The sequence below is a fragment of the Pleurodeles waltl genome, chromosome 6 (genome assembly GCF_031143425.1).
Source record: "Pleurodeles waltl isolate 20211129_DDA chromosome 6, aPleWal1.hap1.20221129, whole genome shotgun sequence".
NCBI lineage: Eukaryota > Metazoa > Chordata > Amphibia > Caudata > Salamandridae > Pleurodeles > Pleurodeles waltl.
The window spans coordinates 1,662,495,070-1,662,515,162 of record NC_090445.1 but is presented as its reverse complement, the minus strand read 5'-3'; the positions used below and the strand labels follow the sequence as shown (position 1 = coordinate 1,662,515,162).

The 20,093-nt window shown below is 44.2% G+C and overlaps 1 protein-coding gene across 4 annotated transcripts in view; it reads right to left on the bottom strand.

Annotated features, from left to right (window-relative positions):
- Positions 1-20,093, bottom strand: part of CARD9 (caspase recruitment domain family member 9) — a 138,203-nt gene that overhangs the window by 82,996 nt on the left and 35,114 nt on the right. For 2 of the 4 annotated variants that reach the window (XM_069241612.1, XM_069241613.1), the window contains exon 1: positions 1,432-1,716. In XM_069241612.1, coding sequence (XP_069097713.1) covers positions 1,432-1,672 — 241 coding nt within the window. In that variant the 5' untranslated portion in view covers positions 1,673-1,716. Of the gene's footprint in view, positions 1-1,431; positions 1,718-20,093 lie in introns of those variants that run through there. The other 2 variants (XM_069241611.1, XM_069241610.1) reach the window with 2 other exon arrangements.

Here is a 20,093-nt window from a genome sequence, read left to right as displayed (position 1 = left end):
CCACCACCATGTGTGCGCTGTATTTAAAATACGGTGCACCATGGCGCAGGGTAGGGGACAATAGTGTCAGAATGCAGGAAACTTTGTTTGTAGTCTGAAGGAGTAGCGCCAAAATCTTGGTGCTATTCATGCAGCGTACATAGAGTCCCATTGTATTCAATGGCATGTCCCCTTTTAACGCCTGCTCTGAGCAGGCGTTAAAAGTGCCCAAAAAAATGGTGCAAGGAAATCTCTTAGATTTCCTTGCGCCATCTTTTTGGCCCCCCTAAAGGGGAAACACCCCCCTTGCATACATTAAGACAGGTGCAAGAAAATGTGGCGCAAAGGTTACAAAGTGGCACTATGCATGCATTGCATCAATTTGTAAATAAGGCGCGGCGTTTTTGGCCTTCTAACGTTGCATTAGCGTTAAAAAAAAAAGCGAATGTGGCATTAGAATGGCGCTAGAGGCTCTTAAATATGCTCTTAATTTTCTGAAAGCCTCAAAGTTAAGGACAGAATGAACAGACGCACAAACACTCCAGTGGCCAGTAGAGAAACGATGCCCTTCACCCCACACATTCCCAGCTACCCGTCCTTAGAGGCACGGTTTGAGCATCCCAGCTCCAACTATGGGTCGCACAGCTTTAACTTCAATTATTTTGATGATAAAGCCACACTGACTTACAATTGAAAGACAGTTCCACTTTAAAAGAGAGTTTATCAGCCACCAATACACCTCACTCTCGAAGATGCTTAAAAGTTACAGATGTATTCATCCTGTTTCCCATTCGGCTGCGGCAGGCAGTTGACGTGTAGAATAAATCAAATTTAAAAGCATTCCAACATTTGCAAAACTGCCTTGCTTTTCGTTCCGGTTACTGTGAATTGGTGCAAACATAAAAAGGTGTCATTTATAAATCTACAGCGTACTAAGTAAAGTCTACAATTTCATGAGGTTATCCCTATATCATCACAGGCACCAGGCCCCAGTACATGGCTACTTATTCACAAGTCTTTGTTTCGAGGTTTTAGTCAAGTTGGTTCAGTTGAAATGCCCCAAAATTACATCTCCCATAATGCATCACACTGTTAAATGTTGCCCCTGATGACACGTTTTTCTAGTGACCTTACACGTCCTCCGTAAACAGCGAGTGTTACTGTACAGGATTTGCAGTGTCACTTGCAAGGCTGTGACACATGGGGGGGCACTCGTTTATAATACCCCATGCCAGCAAGAGGCAGTGGCCGATTACGCAGCCAACATTGTATGGCATGTGGTGTAACTCAGCCTTCCCACGTCGATATATTAAGTACCATTACATAAGGGAAAAAATACAGGTACGACATATAGCGCTTAGAAACGGTAAATCTAGTATCTGGCGCATTGCATAACATAAATGATCACTTCGCCAACTCTCGGGTCTGGAGAAGTTTCCGGGCTGCACTCACCCACTTTGCGCCTGCGCACCACCAGGCTGGGGTCGTTGAATACCTGCTCCTCGTCGTCGCGGTTCAGGACCCGGCACTGGCGCAGGTAGGGGGTGATGCGCGTGGGGTCGATGATGGCGATCAGCTTGACCCGGTGGGCCTCCAGGGCGTTCCAGCACTCGTCGTCGGTGTCCTCCGGGTCGGACATGGCTGGGGGCGGCTTCTCCGTGGTCTTGCGCCTGAGAACGACATCACCAGACATGGTTACTTCACGGCGGGAGCCGGGGCAGTGAGCACCGCGGCAGGTCGGAGCCTGCCTCCCCTCCCAGTGCCTCGGCTGCCAACACGCGTCACCGGGAGGCCCTACTATTCCCGAGGCGTGGAAACACCTTCTCAGGGAAGCCAGAGGTGTAAACAAGGCCTTGCGTTCCCAAACTTTTTGTTCCTAAAAACCTGCCCACCAATAATTGGGGTTTGGCGGCCACGTTTATGTAACTCCCAAAACATTACCTGGCTTCTGGTATTGAATTTCAGACAGGGACATCGCTTACCTTGTGAAAAGTAGTACAGGGGGCAAAGTATTTCATATGTGCTGCTGGTGTCAATGAATACAAAGGTCCCCAAGTCTTGACTCCACATCTAGCTGATTTCCACCACCCTATATACTTCCTGTCTTCACTCAACTCACCCCTTATTCCTCCCAATTGACCTTGTTTTCTTTTCCTTTATTTTTTTCTGCCTTTCTCTGTTGCACTGAGCCAAAGTTTGATGCTAAAAAAAAAAATAGGACCAGTCCCCAAAAATGAGGGCCCACCCCTGCTGCCACTGGCATAAATTAAGGTATGGACCATTGAAATCTTAAAGGCCTTTCATGTCTGCAGCAATTCCCATCACCCAAGGAATCCCACACAAGTTTTTTTTTAATCCATCGTAATGACTAGTGAGTGAAAGATGGTCACAGGTGTGCGGAGGGAGAGCCACTGAAGGGTGGTAACAACATAAATACATAGAATGTTTGATAAGGATTATGGATTTTATAATGGATACCTAAAGCTCCTACATCTACTTCTAAATAGGCCCTTCATAATTTGTCACCCTCCCCTGCCAGTGGTGTAATGAAACTTCAGCACCCCCCTCCCCCCCCCCAGAAAAGTACTTGAAGGGAGCCCCTCCCCCTGGAGTCATTCAGGTGCCTGCTGCCCCTGCACAGTCTGCTGTGCTGAGGGGGGTCCCTGGAGCTCGCCCTCCCTCACCACGGGGCTGCGGGGCCTTTGTTACATCACTGGCCCCTGTTCACATTAGTGCCAAACTGTGGAACAGCCCGGACGGTAAGACAGGTTGCCAGGAGCAAGGATCTTTGTACTTTACTGAAGTTATCGAAGGCTGTTCCCTGTTTGCTGTCTGAAGGAGGCAGCCCTCACCCAACATCCTGTCCCTACCCGTTACCTACATGGAAACACCAAGGGCTGGCCTTGGGCCTGGGCGAGCTGGGCCTGGGGCACCAATATTCCGTGAGGTGCAGCAGGGAGCTGCCTAAAAATGTCCTGCAAACAGCAGATCGTCCATCCCACTTGGTCTCAATAGGGGTCCCGTTAAAGACTTTGCCCCTCATTACGACCTAGCTGGTGCACCACGGTTGGACCGCCAGCACCGCCATCTCTCCTCCACTGGAGGGGCTGGCAGTGCCGGCGGTCTTAATCCGCCAAGGCAGCACTGTCCTGGGGATTAAGAGTCCCTTCTCTGCCAGATTTTACATTGTGGTAGCACCGCCATTTAAATGCTGGCAGAGAGGTGGGGCAGGGGGCTTCATGGGGGACATGAACTGCCCATGCAATTGGTATGGACAGTGCAAGGGCCCCCATGGCCAGCCTAGTACTGCTTTTCACTGTCTGATTTGCAGACAGCGAAAAGCACGATGGGTGCTGGTGCACCCTATGCACTGCAACAGTGCCACCGGCTCTTTCATGAGCCGGCATCAATGTTGTAGTCTGTTTTCCGCTAGGCCAGCTGGCGAAACAGAAGTTTCTGCTCGCTGGCCCAGCAGGAAACTTGTAATAGGGGCGGCGGGAAGGGGACTGCACTGGCGGTAACCTGATCGCGGGGCTTCAGCGGATGGCCTTTTCTGTCCGCCAAAATCTTTATGAAGGGCTTTATAATCAAGCCTTAATGTACCTTAGCATAATTGTTAGCACTCCATGAACCCCCTGTCCTCCTCCCATCATCCTCACACCCCCTGCCCTCAGACCGCAATGACCCCTGCTCACACAACAAACACCACATTTTCTTTCCACCAAGGACGTTGTCCTGGTCAATCCGATTTAGGGCCGGACCTGGAAACACCTCTTCAGTTCTCCAAGTATCTATGACCACAGCGTAACTAGGCACTTCACACAAAACCTCCTGTAGGACTTCCTGCACCAAATATTTTAAACATAGCTCTAGGAGTGCAGGACCCTTGCCAGATTCTTGGGCTATCCCAGTGGCGTAGCGTGGGTTGTCAGCACCCGGGGCAAGGCAAGTAATTTGCGCCCCCTAACCCGTGGATTTTAGCACTTGCGAGCGCGCCCCCCCCAGATGTTGCGCCCGGTGCGGCCAGCCCCCCCTGCACCCCCCACGCTACGCCACTGGGCTATCCACATAGGATGAATTTACTTACAATAAACTTAAATGTATCTCATTTACAAAGTCAGTGGTTATCTTAAAAACGTGACGTGTCTAGCCCTCCCGCTGCTGCAGTGGACACCTTGGCTACATAACCCCATTTGCAGTTTCAAAGTAACAGAGGTGTCTTCAAACCTTGTAGAGAACCTGCATTATTTGGATTTTTCACTGTTTCTTCTCAGTGGGTAATTTGTTCTCTGAGAGAAACAAAGTTGACATTGCATACTGATCAAACAATGGGAGCACATTTAAAGACCTAGGGCCATATGTACGAACACAGTTTCCCATGGGCACAGAATGGGTAAAACCCTTTGCTACATCTGGCCCCTAGTTTATTACCAAATCTTAGTCATTTTATGCACATTTTTACCATGGTTGTTCTTTTTTATTTAATTGAAATGTTTTGAGAGTGTTTCATTTCTGCCTTCTGATTTAATGTTGCTGTATATCTATAGTGCCAAAATACAATATGCATTTTTGTTTCACCAGCTCTGAGAATGTAATCTACGGTGATGATTTTTAGGTTGAGCACAGAAGCGCGCAAGTGCTGCTTTTCCAACATGTTGGTATGTATCTGGGCTTTTAACCATACCCACCGCATGCCCATCACTACCACTTGTTCATGGGCTTGCCCTTCTAAATCATTTATTTTCATTGGTAAATGCTTTACGTTTGTCCCTCCTTGGGGCGGTTTAGTTACTGCCTTGGACATCGTCCCTGTTACATGGATAATTGCACATTTGCCGATACGTTTGACTGCGAGCTAACTTCTTTTTGTGTGCTTCTTTACGCAGATGCCTTGGCACTTTGAATCTGTTCGCTTATGTGAAACTGTTTTACTTTTCATTTTCAATTTATGTGGCAAGAAGAGTCAGGTTAGGAGTTTACAACGCTAATAGCTTTAACTCGAACAAATGCCAGACCCTTTGCATTGCATATGCTTGTTTAGGTTTGGTTTGTCAGAGCTTTTGTCATTTAAAATACAGAGAACGGCAATGGGCCAACCCTCTTCAACGATTGTTTTGTTTGGGTCAGCATCCTTCAGCCACTGTTTGAAAAGAGTACCATTCACAGCTTGGGCCTGCTCAAAAGTTCATTTTCACAGCCCTGCAGCCATTTGACTGAGCAATCAGATGCATGAGTGAGCTTATGAAGTGCAATGCATGGATTATGCAGAGTCCTTGCACTGCAATGAAAGGCTGTTATTATCTATTTATGGTCGCAGCAGAGCAAGGGAGCCGTACCATACACCCATTCCAAACCTCATTGTCCAAATCAACCATCAGACTGTCCATTAATTTTCTCACCAACCCATCCACCCATTCATCTGTTTTATCAAACATTTTTGCATTCACCCTCTGGACGCTCCACACAAGACACACAAAATCGAATATAGGTATCGGGTGAAGTGCACTTTCATATTTAAAAAAAGAGCCATGCTTATTGGCTTTGTTATTGCTTGTTTTTGTGGTATCATTTTCCTCTTAACTCGAGTCGGACTAGAATATAACACTTGTCATTTTGCAGGAGGGTGTAACTTTTAATTTTTAATAGACCAATAATCTGAACTTTTCACAGTGAATGACTATCTTAATATGGAGCCCAAATCGATACAATCTCATCCCCGTGATCCAACATAGCACTCTGTCCCTCTGTGTTCTTGTATCTAATCTGCGGATTTAGCCTGGCGGGGAGAACTTCCTACCAAAACCACACTCTGTCCTCCATCCTGCTTTCATTCCATTTGCTCTTCTCCTCTCTCTTGTTTGCTAGACACATTACTTTCTCGCTTTCTTAATGCTTTTCGCCTTCCCTTCTGTTGGTCAAACAATATACACCTTCTAGGCTTTTGTGATCGAGAGGCCAGTGGAAATTGGCTATCCTTAGAAAGGTTGACCAGTAGCTCACTCTATTTGTATGATGAGCAGTAGCTCTGTTTGACAGCTGGGCTGTCAAACCCAGATATATTTAGTGGCGTCTCAGCACCTGAAGCTGTAAAATGTTTAGTAACTGTAGGAAGGTGAAATTGTTCAAGAGTCTAATTTAAAAAAGGGCCTTCAAAGTAAACAGTTTAACAAGTTAAAAAAACACACACAGGTGTGCTATGAGAACTCATAAGTGCATGACAGGCACTTCTGGGAAATAAAACCTGTATGGTATTAGGTAATGCAGCTTGGCACTGACTTAAGGCTGAATCCTGATAAGAGAAAAGAAGAGGACATAATAAAGGATGTGCAGTTTGCACACTGACTGGTTTGTGAATGGGAATACAATCAGCAATGTGACCAAGGTAGCAATGGGTTGCATTACAATTTGTACATCCGCCAGGGGTCACAAAGCAATCTTCCTAATGAATAATCATTATGCAGGTCACAATTTGGAACAACCAATGATTGGAGGAGTGGAGGAGTGGAAGCCTGCAAGTAACAGTTGACCTCTGTGCCTGTATTTGCATTTCCAAACTGGATTTATTTTATCCATCCTCTGTCCATTAAAGCAAAAAGTACATTTTTTTTAAAGAAATTTTTTATTGAGTCAAATACAAGAACATTAACTTAACATTGCCAGAACAGAGATATTCAGTTGTGAATATATATGAAGAATATTATATTTATAAATGCATATTAAACATGTAAATGAATTAGGCATATACAGCAATATAGTATCAGAGACTCCAAGTTTGAATAAAGAAAGAAGAAAGAGAAAGGGAGAGGGAGAACAGCTATAGGGATAGAAAAGGGAATCAAGTGATAGCCATATGAAGAGAGAGGTAATAGACAGTAGTTACAGTGATTGTAAGATGGAATGAGTATATATAAGAAGAAAAATGGGAAATATATTGACATTTTAAAAAAGGAGGAGAAAAATCAATTTCCTTCGCAGTGCGTGATAGTTACTTAAAGGCAACCATAGCTGATGACGTTTGAAGAAAGTTCCTGTTGAATCAAGCTTGTAGCTGTCAAGTCTATGATGTTAACATACAGAATTCCACAACTGTCTGACAGTAATGTTCTCCGAAGATTCCCTGTTAGAAATAATAATAGAGATTGCAATAGAAAGCAAGAGGTCCACCAATTTTCCAAGAGGCTTGAATGAACTCCAGATTTCATGTATGCCACCCAAAAACAGTAATTCATATGACATTGGTAAGGAGATCTGAGCTGTTGCTGAAATGCGAGACATATTGAGGACCAAAAAGTAGATAGGGATGGACAAGAAAAAAACATGTGAAAGTCAGTACCCTGCTAAGTGTGGCAGTGCCAACAATTGTCATTTTTTGTAAGTTTGAGTTTTGTAAAGGCATACAGAAGTGTAGAAAAGTCTATTATGAAAAAATATAGGGTCTGCGTGAGACTTGCAGTGTGTGCAGTGGAATGTATCTTATACCATATACTATCCCATAAAAAAGTTGGCCAAACAACACCAAGATCTGATTCCCACAATGTCTCAATAGGTTATTTGAGTCTAGGTGGAACAGACGTTCTTAAAAGTTTATAAATTCTAGCTGCCCTAGGATAATTAGAAGTTACGATCGGGTGTGGAGATGATGCAAGAGAAGAAAGATTGTGATGTAAACAAGTACTATTTTTAAACAAACATGTTTCCTGTTTAGGTCAAACACGCCCCCTTCCCGAGACCACACAACATGATTTTCTAAAAAAACTTTTTAAAAACTGTGACCAACCTCATTTTGGGGTCTGTACCTCACCAATGGTTTGTGACAGCAACTATGGCCACACACAATTGATAAATACCTTTCATCTTTTAAAAAAAAGAGCGGGTGGCCCCTTTTCCCCCCCAACCTCTTCCTTATGATCTGGAAAGGGTTGCAAAAGCCCTTTCTGAGTTGGAGAGCTTTTTATGACCCATACAAAAGGGCTGATTTATATCTTGGTGGTATGTGTGCTCCTTTGCAACGGCAATGGAATATACATACCACCAAGATAAAGGTCCACTCATCAATTTTAATGCGGGGGGCCTTTAAGGTTGGATAATTATGTGACTACTCCATCACGTCCATAGCCAAACCTCTCCGACAGCCTGACGGGGAGGACTCCTGTGATAGGGTAGAAATATACTTTTTATATTCAGAAGAAAACTGTTGGGTGCAGGGCTGCGTCAGGCTGGTGCAACCCTGTACCGAACAGCGCAATGCATTGGCAGGAACCGCCACAACGTTGATTCCTAGCAATACATTATAAATGACTGCCATCTAGAGGAAAGAATAATTCACTGTGTTCCCCTGGTGGAACGACAGCCTGTCCACCCATATACAAATCTGCCCCATAGTTTGTAAAAAGCCCTTCTGCTGTTGCAAACCCTCTGCTTTCCTTGAATGGTTGTGTACATCAGGTACTGGATTCCATAAATCAAGGTGTCCCAGGGAGATAGCGGAGTGCTGGGCGCCTGTCATATTTTTCAGGCTAACCACTGACATTATACGAATCTATGCAGGCTTAAGTGTGTAACTTTATCTAGTGGTTAGCATAAAAATCTAGCAGAGGTCCAGCTTCAATGGACCTCCATTGGCTAACACTGCCTCCACTATTCTGACAGTTCTTAAGATATAATAAGACAATGTTTGATTTTAATGAAGATCCGGCCTCGCTGAACCTACGTTGAACCCCACGACTCAACGATTTTGACAGTTCTGCAGATATAATAGGGCAGTGCTTGGTCTTTATGAAGAAAAGTTTCTAAATGCATGGATTTCCTCTGACTTTCCACCTCCATTCCACCGCCTTCCTTCTTGAGCTGTAGAACAGTATGCTTAATTTGAGCCAGTGGTTTCCCGTGCAGGGCACCAGCACTTATTTTTTAGGGCTAGCGCCTATTTTTCTGTCCCAAGCATATCTTGCCAGCAAAAGGCACATATGGGAAAAACGGAGGAAGAGAAAAATGAAAAATAGTCACAATGGGAGAAATCAGAATGCTGTAAGAGTGAGTTGAAGGGGCAGGGAGTGTCTGTAAATGGATTAAAGAAGCTCAAGATGGCTTCAAGAATATGCTTCCTCAGGATTCTCTGCTAGCATCTTTAATTGAAGCAGCCGTATTTGTCAGAAGAGAGCTTTGGGCACCGGCACGTTTTTATTGACAAATTAAGCACTCTGTTATTCCTCTTTATATCACACCAAGCACTGTTGCTAAACCACACATTCACTCTCTCGGTGTCCTTTCTTGTCAATCTGGAAAGGCCAGAGTATTTTCTTGTTGATGTTGATTCAGTGTCAAATAGTTTGTGTTCGTGCGAGAATGAAAGTTGTACTTGGTGTATCTTTTGAGATTTCGGCCGTTGTGTTGGCTGTTCATGGTTTGGTAGGATGAAGAAAGTTTCTGCCTCTCTTTTGAAGTGTTATTGATATAGGCATGGCAATATATATTTTCACTCTTTCTGGTTCCATTAAGAAAACCTCGAGCATGTCACATGCAAGTTCAGAACAATCCAGATGATTATTGTTTTTTAACAGAAGCTGTATCATTTGATGAAACGTACTGAAATTACTACAGAACATCACACACATTTTTTATATTTACGAATATGGAAGGATACAATTCTAAAGCATTTATATTTAAAATGTTTGTACTTCGTAGATTAGGCCATGATAGCTGTAATTATCTGAGTTAATACAATTTTAAAGCAAAATAAACAACTTTTGTTTTGTAGTATTTTTCTGCGTTTGCAGAATAAATCACTCCAATCAAAGGCAGACCAGTAAAAAACATGGCTGTCAACATAAGCAACTGCTTGAAGTGTTGGCGAGAACCCTTAACATTCTCACGAAATGAACACACGGTGCTTCACGAGCATAAATTAATTATAGCTCAAGTGTCCTTTTCGTTTGGTTGGTTTCCAGATTGCTGCATCATCTGGGAAAGAAGGGTGTAGTGGCACAGGAGGGAGTTCCCACAAGGGCAAGGTCTGGGCCTGACTCAGCATCCGACTGCAGAGAACACGCTGTGCGCCTGTGCGACATTTCCATAAGTATAAACGTCACATCCTGTGGCGCAGGTGGCAGACTAATCTGCATGACTCTAAACAGGGTCATTTCCGCCATTTTTCTTTTCTACCGGTGACACGCGGTTCGATGATGAAATAGGTTGCGCCAGTCTGTGGGTCGCGTCCAGTAGGCAGAGGTTGCGCAAGATGCCAGCCCAGCGTGTTTATATTTAGTGCAACCAACTCACCTCGCCGCCAACTGTGATGCAAAGTTAATCTGCAGTGTATATTTATACGTTGTTATTACTATAGTACAGTACAGCTACCTTGAGAAAGCGCAGATTCCGGCCTAGCAGGTTTCATTCTACCACAGAGGGACCTCAGGAGCTACAGGCCCTCAATTGTTGTGTTAGTACTTTTCCACTAGTGTCATGGGGCCAGTCCCACTGTTGCTCTGTAAAGTTGGATCCTTGAACGGGCATGTCAGTCATAGTGGCTGGTAGTGCCTATACCCAGGTGCCTTCTTGGGAGACCAAGAGGCTGGTCTACTATAGGAGTCACTCCTGGCATAGCTGTCAGGGCAGTCACAGCTCTGCTGCATGGAAGGGGCAGGGTGACACGGGGGGTCTCCCTCGTCGCTCCAGGCAGGCACAGGCTTCCAGCCTGCCCTGCACCGATCCCGACGCTGCTTAGAGCAGCGTCAGGATTGACTGGGAGCGCCCACGCAGATTTGGAGCCTGTGCGGGTTCTCTCCAGACAGCCCTGTGCGCATGTGTGTTTGGCCTGCCCGAGACGGCCGGCCAAACTCAAATGCACACTGAGGGGGAGTGCACAGCACTCCCCCTCAGTGAAGGTCATCCCCGTGGCCCCACCCCTTTCAAAGAAAAAGATAATAAACATAGTTTATTTTCCTTTTATCTGAAAGGTTTTGCAGCGACACTTCTCCACCCAAATGGAGGAGCCGCCCTTGTTTCAGGGGCAGTCTGCTTTCTCTGGGTGTCCCACAGTCTGGCGGGCATGCTCAGGTTCTTCTCCAGAATAGCCTCTCTTCCCGCAGGGCCAGGCAGACTCCTTCCCTCTTTCAGGAGGCAGGTGAGTTGTAAGCACAAGGCAGACCCTCAGCTCCTCCAGCAAAAAAGTGCAAACTTCAGGTGATTGGGAGAATGGCAGACACCAGCCCTATTCACACAGCAGTCAGTCCAGTAGTCTGCAGAAAGCTCCCTTTGTGGGCCATCAAAGACTTGGAATTTGAACAAAGTGGGATGGTTTGGGGAATACATTCTACTTTAGTTCTAATTATTGGGTGGTTTGAGTCCCAAAAGTTATACAAATACACAGAAGATGTGGATCTACTGTTTCAAATTTCAGGCCTTGTTTGAGGTGTTTCTTTTTTTCAACCATCCTTCTCAGGCTGCTCTCCAGAAACAGCCCTTATGTAGACTGGTGCTTCTCACAGCAGGTAGCACTGGATCAGTCTGTAAACACAAGCACAATGAAGTGTGAGGTTTTTGTACCTCACCTCATTGGCCTCTCTGAAGCAGTAATTGTGGGTAGACAAAAGGGCAGGCCTGATCTAGAAGCTGTCACCTGGGACAACAGAAACTGCTGCCCGACCAGTCATGTATATCATTAACTAAATGTCAGTGCTAAGGAAGTACTAATCAGCAGCCCCTCACTAACAACAATCCTCATGGGATTTCCAAAGGTTGGCCTGTACCCATCCTCCTTACCCCAGTTCTGAATTTCTGCCCTGCAGCCCCAGGAATGCAGGCTGTACACTTCGATTATCCGAGGAGCTTTCCTCATTCTCCACCTTGTGCCTTGCTAACCCAGGGACATCCAAAATGGATCCCACGGACTACAGTGCTTCTACTTACATACAGAGTTCTACTAACAGACATGTGCTATATGTACACTGCACACAGACCCGCACTCAACACGCTGGATGGGAGCGCAGGTTTCTGAGCACTAATAGTAGAATGTTATGCAAAAGGGACCACTAGGACACATTCTCAGGCCTGGTCACACCAAAAAACAAGCATTTACAATGCAACGGGTCTCGCATTTGCTCATGTTAGAGCTGATAGCGTTGTAAACTCCTAACCCGACTTTTCACCTATCGGCAAAAGTGCATTTATGTACGTAACCGAAAAAAGTGCAATTAACTATGTAAAGCGCTCGACTTCTGCCAAGCGAAATCGCGCTAGTAAATTAGAGAAAAAGTAGTCCATGAGCCGGACAGAAAACAGCGAGCCTCGCATGTTTTCTGTACTTGGTCGCTGCGCTCGAGGAGGGCTAGCCACCGGAAAAGGCATGACGTATGCGTGCCTTCCACTAATGAAATCAAGCAGATTCTAACAGGCAAGCCCACGAACCAATGAAAAACACTGACGTGACTTCGACAGGGCTACGAGCCCTTTTCTAAACCCTAAAGCGTCTCGCTGTGATACGCATGCGCGAGCGCATGCAACGCAGGCTCGACCCTAAAAAGGTATGCTGCCACCACTGTATGTGCTATTCCTCTGTCTACCATGACAAAACGATTGGTGCACTCCTCGAGGTTAAAGGACAGGTTCAGGACAGGCCCAGGCCTCTGCAAACATGCTTAGATTAGCAGAACGTTAGAGCCAAAATAAAAATTGGGATACGAGATGCATATGCGATCGGGCACTTGGGGCAGTGGAACATGCCTGAACACCATGCAGAGGACGTTTCCATCCCAACAGGCTGGGAGGAGGAAGAAACATATGGGTTTGGGTCAAAATTGCAAGAAAGAGATAAGCAACAAGGAGAAGTTGTTTGATATATAAGTGTTGCCTTTTAAATTTGCACCCAACACTGGATTCACGTCACTCTTTAGACAGCAATTCTAGTGTAATTTGTAGTTTTTAAACTGTCCTCGCTGAACTTTGCTTGTTCTTATAACCTGTTTTTTTACGCATTCATTATCTAGATCTGTCCTGTTCCTTCGTGTCTTAAAAACAGTAACGTGTATTTAAATATTTAATTTATCTTCGGTCTCCACGGGCTTTTATCTCGGTCTGGCTTGTCTCTAAACTGATGAACGATACCATCGGAAAAGTTTAATTGTAAGAGGAGTCACGTGCTCAGCAAATGCCTGAAAGTTTCCCAATGCCCATTTCCAAAGTAGGAAGGCCACCTGCAAAGAACAGTTAGTGTTCAAGTCAAGGGACATGAATAAGAGCTTCTTTAACCCTTTGGGAAGAGCCCCCAGGTCAGTGATGGGTGGGCCCGGCACTCCCCTGATGAAGGACCTGGGCCATAATTAAAGACCCCCTCCGGCCTGGCAGATCTCTCTCTGCCACCAGTGCTTTTAGAGTACAGTGGAAGCACAGAAGGCAATCATGAAAGCCATACGGGCACACAGTGTTTGTTTCTGCCGTTTCAGTATACATTTCTTGTTTTACTAAAATGTAATAACAAGAAGAGGGAGCTTGCTATAGTAAAATAAAATAAAAAGTCAACGGTGCTGACCTGCAGGGTTTTTTGTCCCTTCATGCCACAGCCATTGAGTAATTCCCCTCCCCAAGACCACCATGCTCGGTGGTCCCAAGCCGGTCAATGTTGTGATGGTCATCCCACCCACCCCTTATAACGCAGGACAACCATGATTGTGGCAGGCAGCCCAGTGGCATAGGGGTCACCGGGTCAAAGAACCTGAGGAGGCACCTCTGGTGGAAACCCTGCAGTTCTGCCACCCATCGTTTTTTGGCATCTGCCAACCTCTACATGAGACCCCAAGTAGAACACATCAAATTATGGTGCTTCAGTGTTATTTTAACCATGTAAAACTAAAATGCCAACGTAACTGAGGTTGTGCTAATCAGCCCAGTGTTGAGTAATATGTGCATAACCCTAAAATATTTGCTGTGCAGATCAAAACTGTTATGTTGCAGTTTATTTATCCCTATTTGTGTGTGTGTGGCTGCTTTCCAGTTGCATGTTTTTGATGTTGCAATATTGCTGTGCAATGATGGCATTGGGATCTGTATGGTACGAACAACGTAAGACTTCTGATTTGTATATATATTTATTATGTCCGTGATAATCAGCCTCTCTCTGATCACTTTTGCAGGTGACGTGGGGAATGTTAAGAGGTACTGATCAGATCAGTTGAATCAATCATAAGCAGAGCGATGTGGAATGTACGAGGTCATTGCTTTTACTATTCACTTGGTGCACTACTAAATGTATGCCAATGGCAAAGAAACATTGTATGGTATGGTATGGCTTGCAATTGTATGGTATGGCCAGTCAGTGGATAGTATGGTGTGGCATGCTATGGTCTGTCATTGTATGCTATGTTATGGTATGGTATGGCCTGTCATTCTATAGTATGTATGGTATAGTATGTTATGGTGTGGCAAGCCATTGTATGCTGTGGTATGGTATGGCCTCTCATTGTATAGTATGTATGGTATAGTATGGTATGGTGTGGCAAGCCATTGTATGCTGTGGTATGGTAAGGCCTCTCATTGTATAGTATGGTATGGCCACTCAAGGTATGGTAACATATGATTATGGCCACTCATGGTATGGAAACATATGCTATGGCATGTCATTGTATAGTATGGTATGATGCGGCATGGTTTGGTATGCTATGTCATTGCATGCTATGGCATGATATGGTATGTTACGGCCTCTCATTGTATAGTATAGAATAGTATGGCCACTCATGGTCTGGTTACATATGGTATGGCTTGTCATTGTATAGTATGGTATGCCTTTTATAGTATGGTAACATGGATAGGTGTCAATGGCCAAAGGGACAGCGGCTGGGAGGGAGGGTTTCAAAAGCCACTGGGACGGAGGATGGGACGAAGAGAGCAGGTAGAGTCAGTGTGGACGGATGGAGGAAGAGTTGGCTACACGAAGGAATATCATGTCTGCAAATCAACTAACACAGCAAAAGTTAGAAAAATGTATGTGAAACACACACTCCGAAAATAATCATTCTTAACTATGGTTTAGCCGGTTTGAAGCAGTAACTACGACTGAGATAAGGAGAAAGAGATCAAAAGTCACAGGACCGAGAGTGGGAGGGAGTGAAGCAACAGCAACATGGAGGAAGGGTGGGAGGGCTATTGTAAAGGCAACACAATCGGACGTCTGTCATACAACAAAATTCAGCAAAGTAAGATGAACACGCTCAGTCTGAAAATAATCTTTTTCCGTCCATGGTATAGTGTTTGAATCAGAAGGGGTAGTACAAAGGAATAGATGTCCTGCAAACAGATGTAGTATTATGGAGTGCTCCCTCCATGAAGAAATAGGGTAGCCGTCATAGTGTGAGTAGCAAAAGGAAACTCATTGGAACTAAAGCAGTACTTTGGCCATGCACCGTGGGAGGGACAAACACACAGAGAGAGAAAACCTGCATGCGTTAACCAAACACAAGCACGGAAATAAGAGAGACAATGAAGCCAACCAGTGGCGCTCAATGGACGGGCTCTAAGCCCCCTTTAAGTTAAGAAAATATCTCGCAAGTGACAGCGCATGCACTGTCTCAAGTGAAACCAAAAACATGGTACCATGTGATCTTTGATAGCAGATGTTCTCACAGGCAACACCCAGTTAGGGTTGTCAGTCCTGCATGACCTTCTGCTATTCCCTCCAAACTCCGATTGACTATCTCACTCGAACCTGCCTGATCCCAGGTATCTAAGGATGTCAGGCACTGGTGTGACACTGCACTTACACCTGCGATCAGGCACACTGCACACAGTCGCGCACAAACACCAACACTGTAACGCAGCTCCTCAGGGTTAAACAAAAGCGTAACAACTGTCTAAAAGTCGAATTCCAAATAATGAAGATAGTAAGGGCAGCAGACTTTACATTAGATTTGCTGGAAATGCAGTATGTGGAAGGTCCCATAATTTACACACTGCTATACCCGTACCCCTGAATCATGTTTGCCATCCACAATGTAAGACAAAGCAGTGACAGGACTGTCTCCCACTTCTGCCTGTTCCACCTCTGGCCAAAGATTGTTGTCTTTGTGGCCATCAGTGGGCGGAGCCTTGAGTGTCACTGGTGCTGAAAAACTCCAATATCACTCTGAAGTGGAGGGGTGCTGCTGGCTGAAGATACCCAGGATGGGCCAAGCCAGAGAGCTGACTGATTACTGAGAAACAGTGACCGTCTCACAATGTGCAGTATGAAATCGACAACTTTAATCACATAAATACACAACACTTAGTTTCACAAAATACAATTTAAGGCTCAAAAGTAGAGATTCGTTCTATTTTCAACCAGGGGCTTAGCAACCATAGGTGCAGCAGGTGCACAGGTACCATGGCCCTAAAAGCCCCATTGAACCCTAGTAATTGCTGTATATAACTACCCAATAGCAGTCACATGTGCCATTTTCCTTGCCTGCACCAGGACCCATGGCAACCTTGCTATGCTACTGTTTGAAAACTATTAGATCACGCCTTAAAGAAAATGCTCCCTGACTTTTCATGCACACACAAGATTGAGACAGTCATTGCGTCAACGTGAGACAGAAGAAGAAAGTGGTGTGAGAGAATTCATATTTTTGTTTCATCTCAGTAGCTTGGAACTGGTAAGGATGATTTTTGAATAATAAAATTGAGCACCTAAGGTTAATAACATTTTTGCACTGATACAAAAACAATGTACTTTCTTCTCTTTGACAAAATAAGGACCAAACTAGGCCAAAACTCCATCTTGAAATCTAACACAGCCATTATGTGTGTTTTCACTTCTCAATTTATGGTGGCTCACTTGCTCCACCAAACTCTAAAAGACAGTCCAAGTTTAAAATAGGGGAAATGTGTAAACTTGCTGATAAAACCATTTACAGTTATTGACAGTGTTTTAATTATAGGTGCTGCGTAAATTAAATCACTGACCGAAATTCACTAATAGTTACATCCAACTCATACCTTTTTTGAGTATTTGTAAGCATAAATTATGAGAAAACTGTGAGGATTGAGGTAGACACCAGTAGCAAATTATCTTCAAAGTCCACAATATTGAGGCAAACACCCCTGTTTTCTGTATGATGGGATATTGATGAGGCTAATTAAAGCATGATTTAGTTCTCTTGTACATTACTAAACATGGTTGAAAGGGGGATTTGGGAGGCAGCCAACCACCAAGAGGACTGCCCCTCGGGCAGAGTGGGAAGGTGAGCATCCAATGAGCTGCCATTTTGACATTAGGCTATTTTTGAAGCCTAAGATAGCTCAGGCTCTATAATGTCTTCTGTTGGACCCCGTCACTATTTTGTATTCAGGTGACATGGTGGCCTGTGCCAGGGAGCGTTTTGCCATTTTTTCCCCTCCTGTCCGTCCATTAGCCTAGGGCTTTTGTTAGGTCCCTGGTTGTTTTTGTCAGGCTCTGTTATTGTTACAGGTGCACAAGGTTGTTGAGATTGTGTTGTTGTCGATTGAAACCGGTGCCGACGGGGTTCTCAAAAGTTTTGCAGGACTTGTCAGAAGTTTGGTTGATGTTGCCAGTTGGTGAACCAGGTCCAAGGGGAGGACAGGCAGCTAGTTCCAGGTTCATTTTAGGATGTTTGTTTGCCTAGGGGTTCATACACACAGTCATAGGCTGTAGGGGAAATATAAAGTTTAATATGTTCAAATGCACTACAGTTAAACGAGCTAGCTGGAGGGTGGGCTTGTTGAGGGGGGACAGTGGGGGTGGGGACATTGTTTAGTTACATTTGATGTTTAGTGAGGTTTAGTTTTGTAAGGCAGTTCGCCAGGTAAAGTCTGTAATGTCCCCCTGTTTCAATATAGTGGTTTTTTTCACACTACTGTGTGGTCTGTGGTATGTGCTGTACCTCTCTCTCCCCCAAAAAATTGATTAAAAAGGCATTCTTTTTTCTTGGCTCTTTTAAAAGATGTCTTCCTTATGGATGGTTTTGTGTATATTCAATGAAATCAAACTTTACAGATGTATTAATTGTTTCACTTTGTCAATGAGACGAAATTAGTTTTGCCCTTTTATGACTGATATTTATAGGACTTTTCAAAGCTCAAATTATGAGTCAGAATATACAAAATAGTTTTAAATCCAATTATTTTGGGGCACATTTGAGTCTGTGGCACAGCAAACGTGAAAAAACACAAAAAGTAATAGCCCAATAAGGCGTGCAAGAAATATGTCCAAAGGAGAGGACAATGTTTTAAAAGGTAGATACCCATACACCATATGAAGTAGTGGTGACCTGGAGTTTTGAAAGGAGTAAGACTTGTGCAACTAATTATATATGAGGAGTCCTAAAATTTAAATTAGGAATTTGAAGTCATACCTTTTGTTCTGGTTTAAATATGTAATCTTAAAAATTAGATTAACAAAAGTCAGTCCTAGTGCAGTTATATCTCGAGAAGGGGTCGTCAGTGGAAGTCTTAAGGAGGAAGGGGGATCTATAAGCAGAAGCGTGGCAAATTGTGGCTTTACTCTTCGTAGGTCCTGAGTGGAGTTATAAGGGATGAGTTACGCCCTTCAGTTTTCTGCAAACCTTTTGTGGCTTGTTGAAAACTAGGGCTATGGAAAATTGCAGGACTTGGCTTCACTACAGTTTAGGAATTTTGTAGAGAAAGTAGTGACATGTCAATGTTGGCAATGTTTTTTTAACATAAGAACCTAGTATCCTACCAACTTACAGCGTTTTTCAGCAAAATAAGCCAACTAGTAATTTTATCCTGTGGTTTTTCCCCAAGGCAAAACCCATTCTGCCACACCTCCACTAATTTTTGTCTTTCAGTTCCCATCCTGGAAAGGAAAGTACGGCTGTCCTAAGTAAGAGTATATTTCGAATCATTTCAAGGGTGGGAACGGGTCTGGTAAATGTTTGTGAATGCCCTCAAATGTGTGGTGTTCCCAAGATATTGTTGCCTTTGAACATCTGCTCCCAGACCTTACAGTAGGATTTAACCATTATTACAATGCTATTGAATAGGATTAGGCCTCGGTAAATGGATTTTAAATGCAAGGTCAGTTTTTGGTAAATCAGGCCATTTGTACGTGTACGTTGAAGTGATATAGACAAATGACGTAGTAAACTGGACCCAATATATTTTTTATTTCACATATTTATCGAAACAAGAAAAGCAACATTAAGCATAGTTTTTTGCACTTTCCTTCCAAGATGGTCCCAACCCTCCCTTCAAAGCCCACTCCAAATATCTGGCTTTCTTACAATGTTTTCAACATGTGTGTATTCTGCTGCAGTGAGATCCACTGCTCAAAAACCACTATGTAATGTTTTAGCTTGCTCACAGTGTTTAACTTTAAAAAAAAATGCAGAAAAATGACTATGTCATTTTAGGAAGCTCTGCTCAAGTGATCATCTGCGATGGGCGTGTTCTAAGGTATAGGGCAGTCCAGTCCTCCCTCTACAACTTATGCAAATATGATCCATCAAGAAAGGTGTGTTCCCACTCATCTGTATCCCTTGTGATCAATTCTTGATCTGAACTATAAACGCTTCCTGGTCCAGGGGTGCCAACATGATGCTCTTGCACTCAGTAAGGTATTAGTTTATTTGCATGTCACTTAGACAGCTGCACAACACCGTAGCACTATCCAAGAGGGATGATGGTCATAGAGCAGCAGGACAGATGTGAGCTCTGGGATAACAGGAGAAGGAAGGGGTTCTTACCACTGGGTGAGGCAGATAGATAGGGGAAAGACGAGCCGGACCAGGAAATACAGGAAGGAGAATGCTATGGAAAACTTGTAAGGTTCCATTCCTAAAAACACTGTAAGATGTCCAATCATATGCAAGCATCAATAGTGGGCAGCTGATTCAGGGGGTGTACCTTCATTTTGATTACAAATAACCTTTTCCATAACAATAGATGCAAAAAAGCAACCATTTATCTGTCTCGGTCAATGTTAGGCAGTAGAGAGGTCAATGTGGGTGGCCTAAAAACATAAGGACCCTGGGGAATATCCCACCCTGCTCCAGTGCCAGAACAGAAATTTGTAAACAGAGACAGCGGCAGGTCCAGGAGGCTGTGTCAGAGGGAAATACAGACCCTAACAGTGAGGACAATTTCTCGCATTTCAAACAAGACCCCCT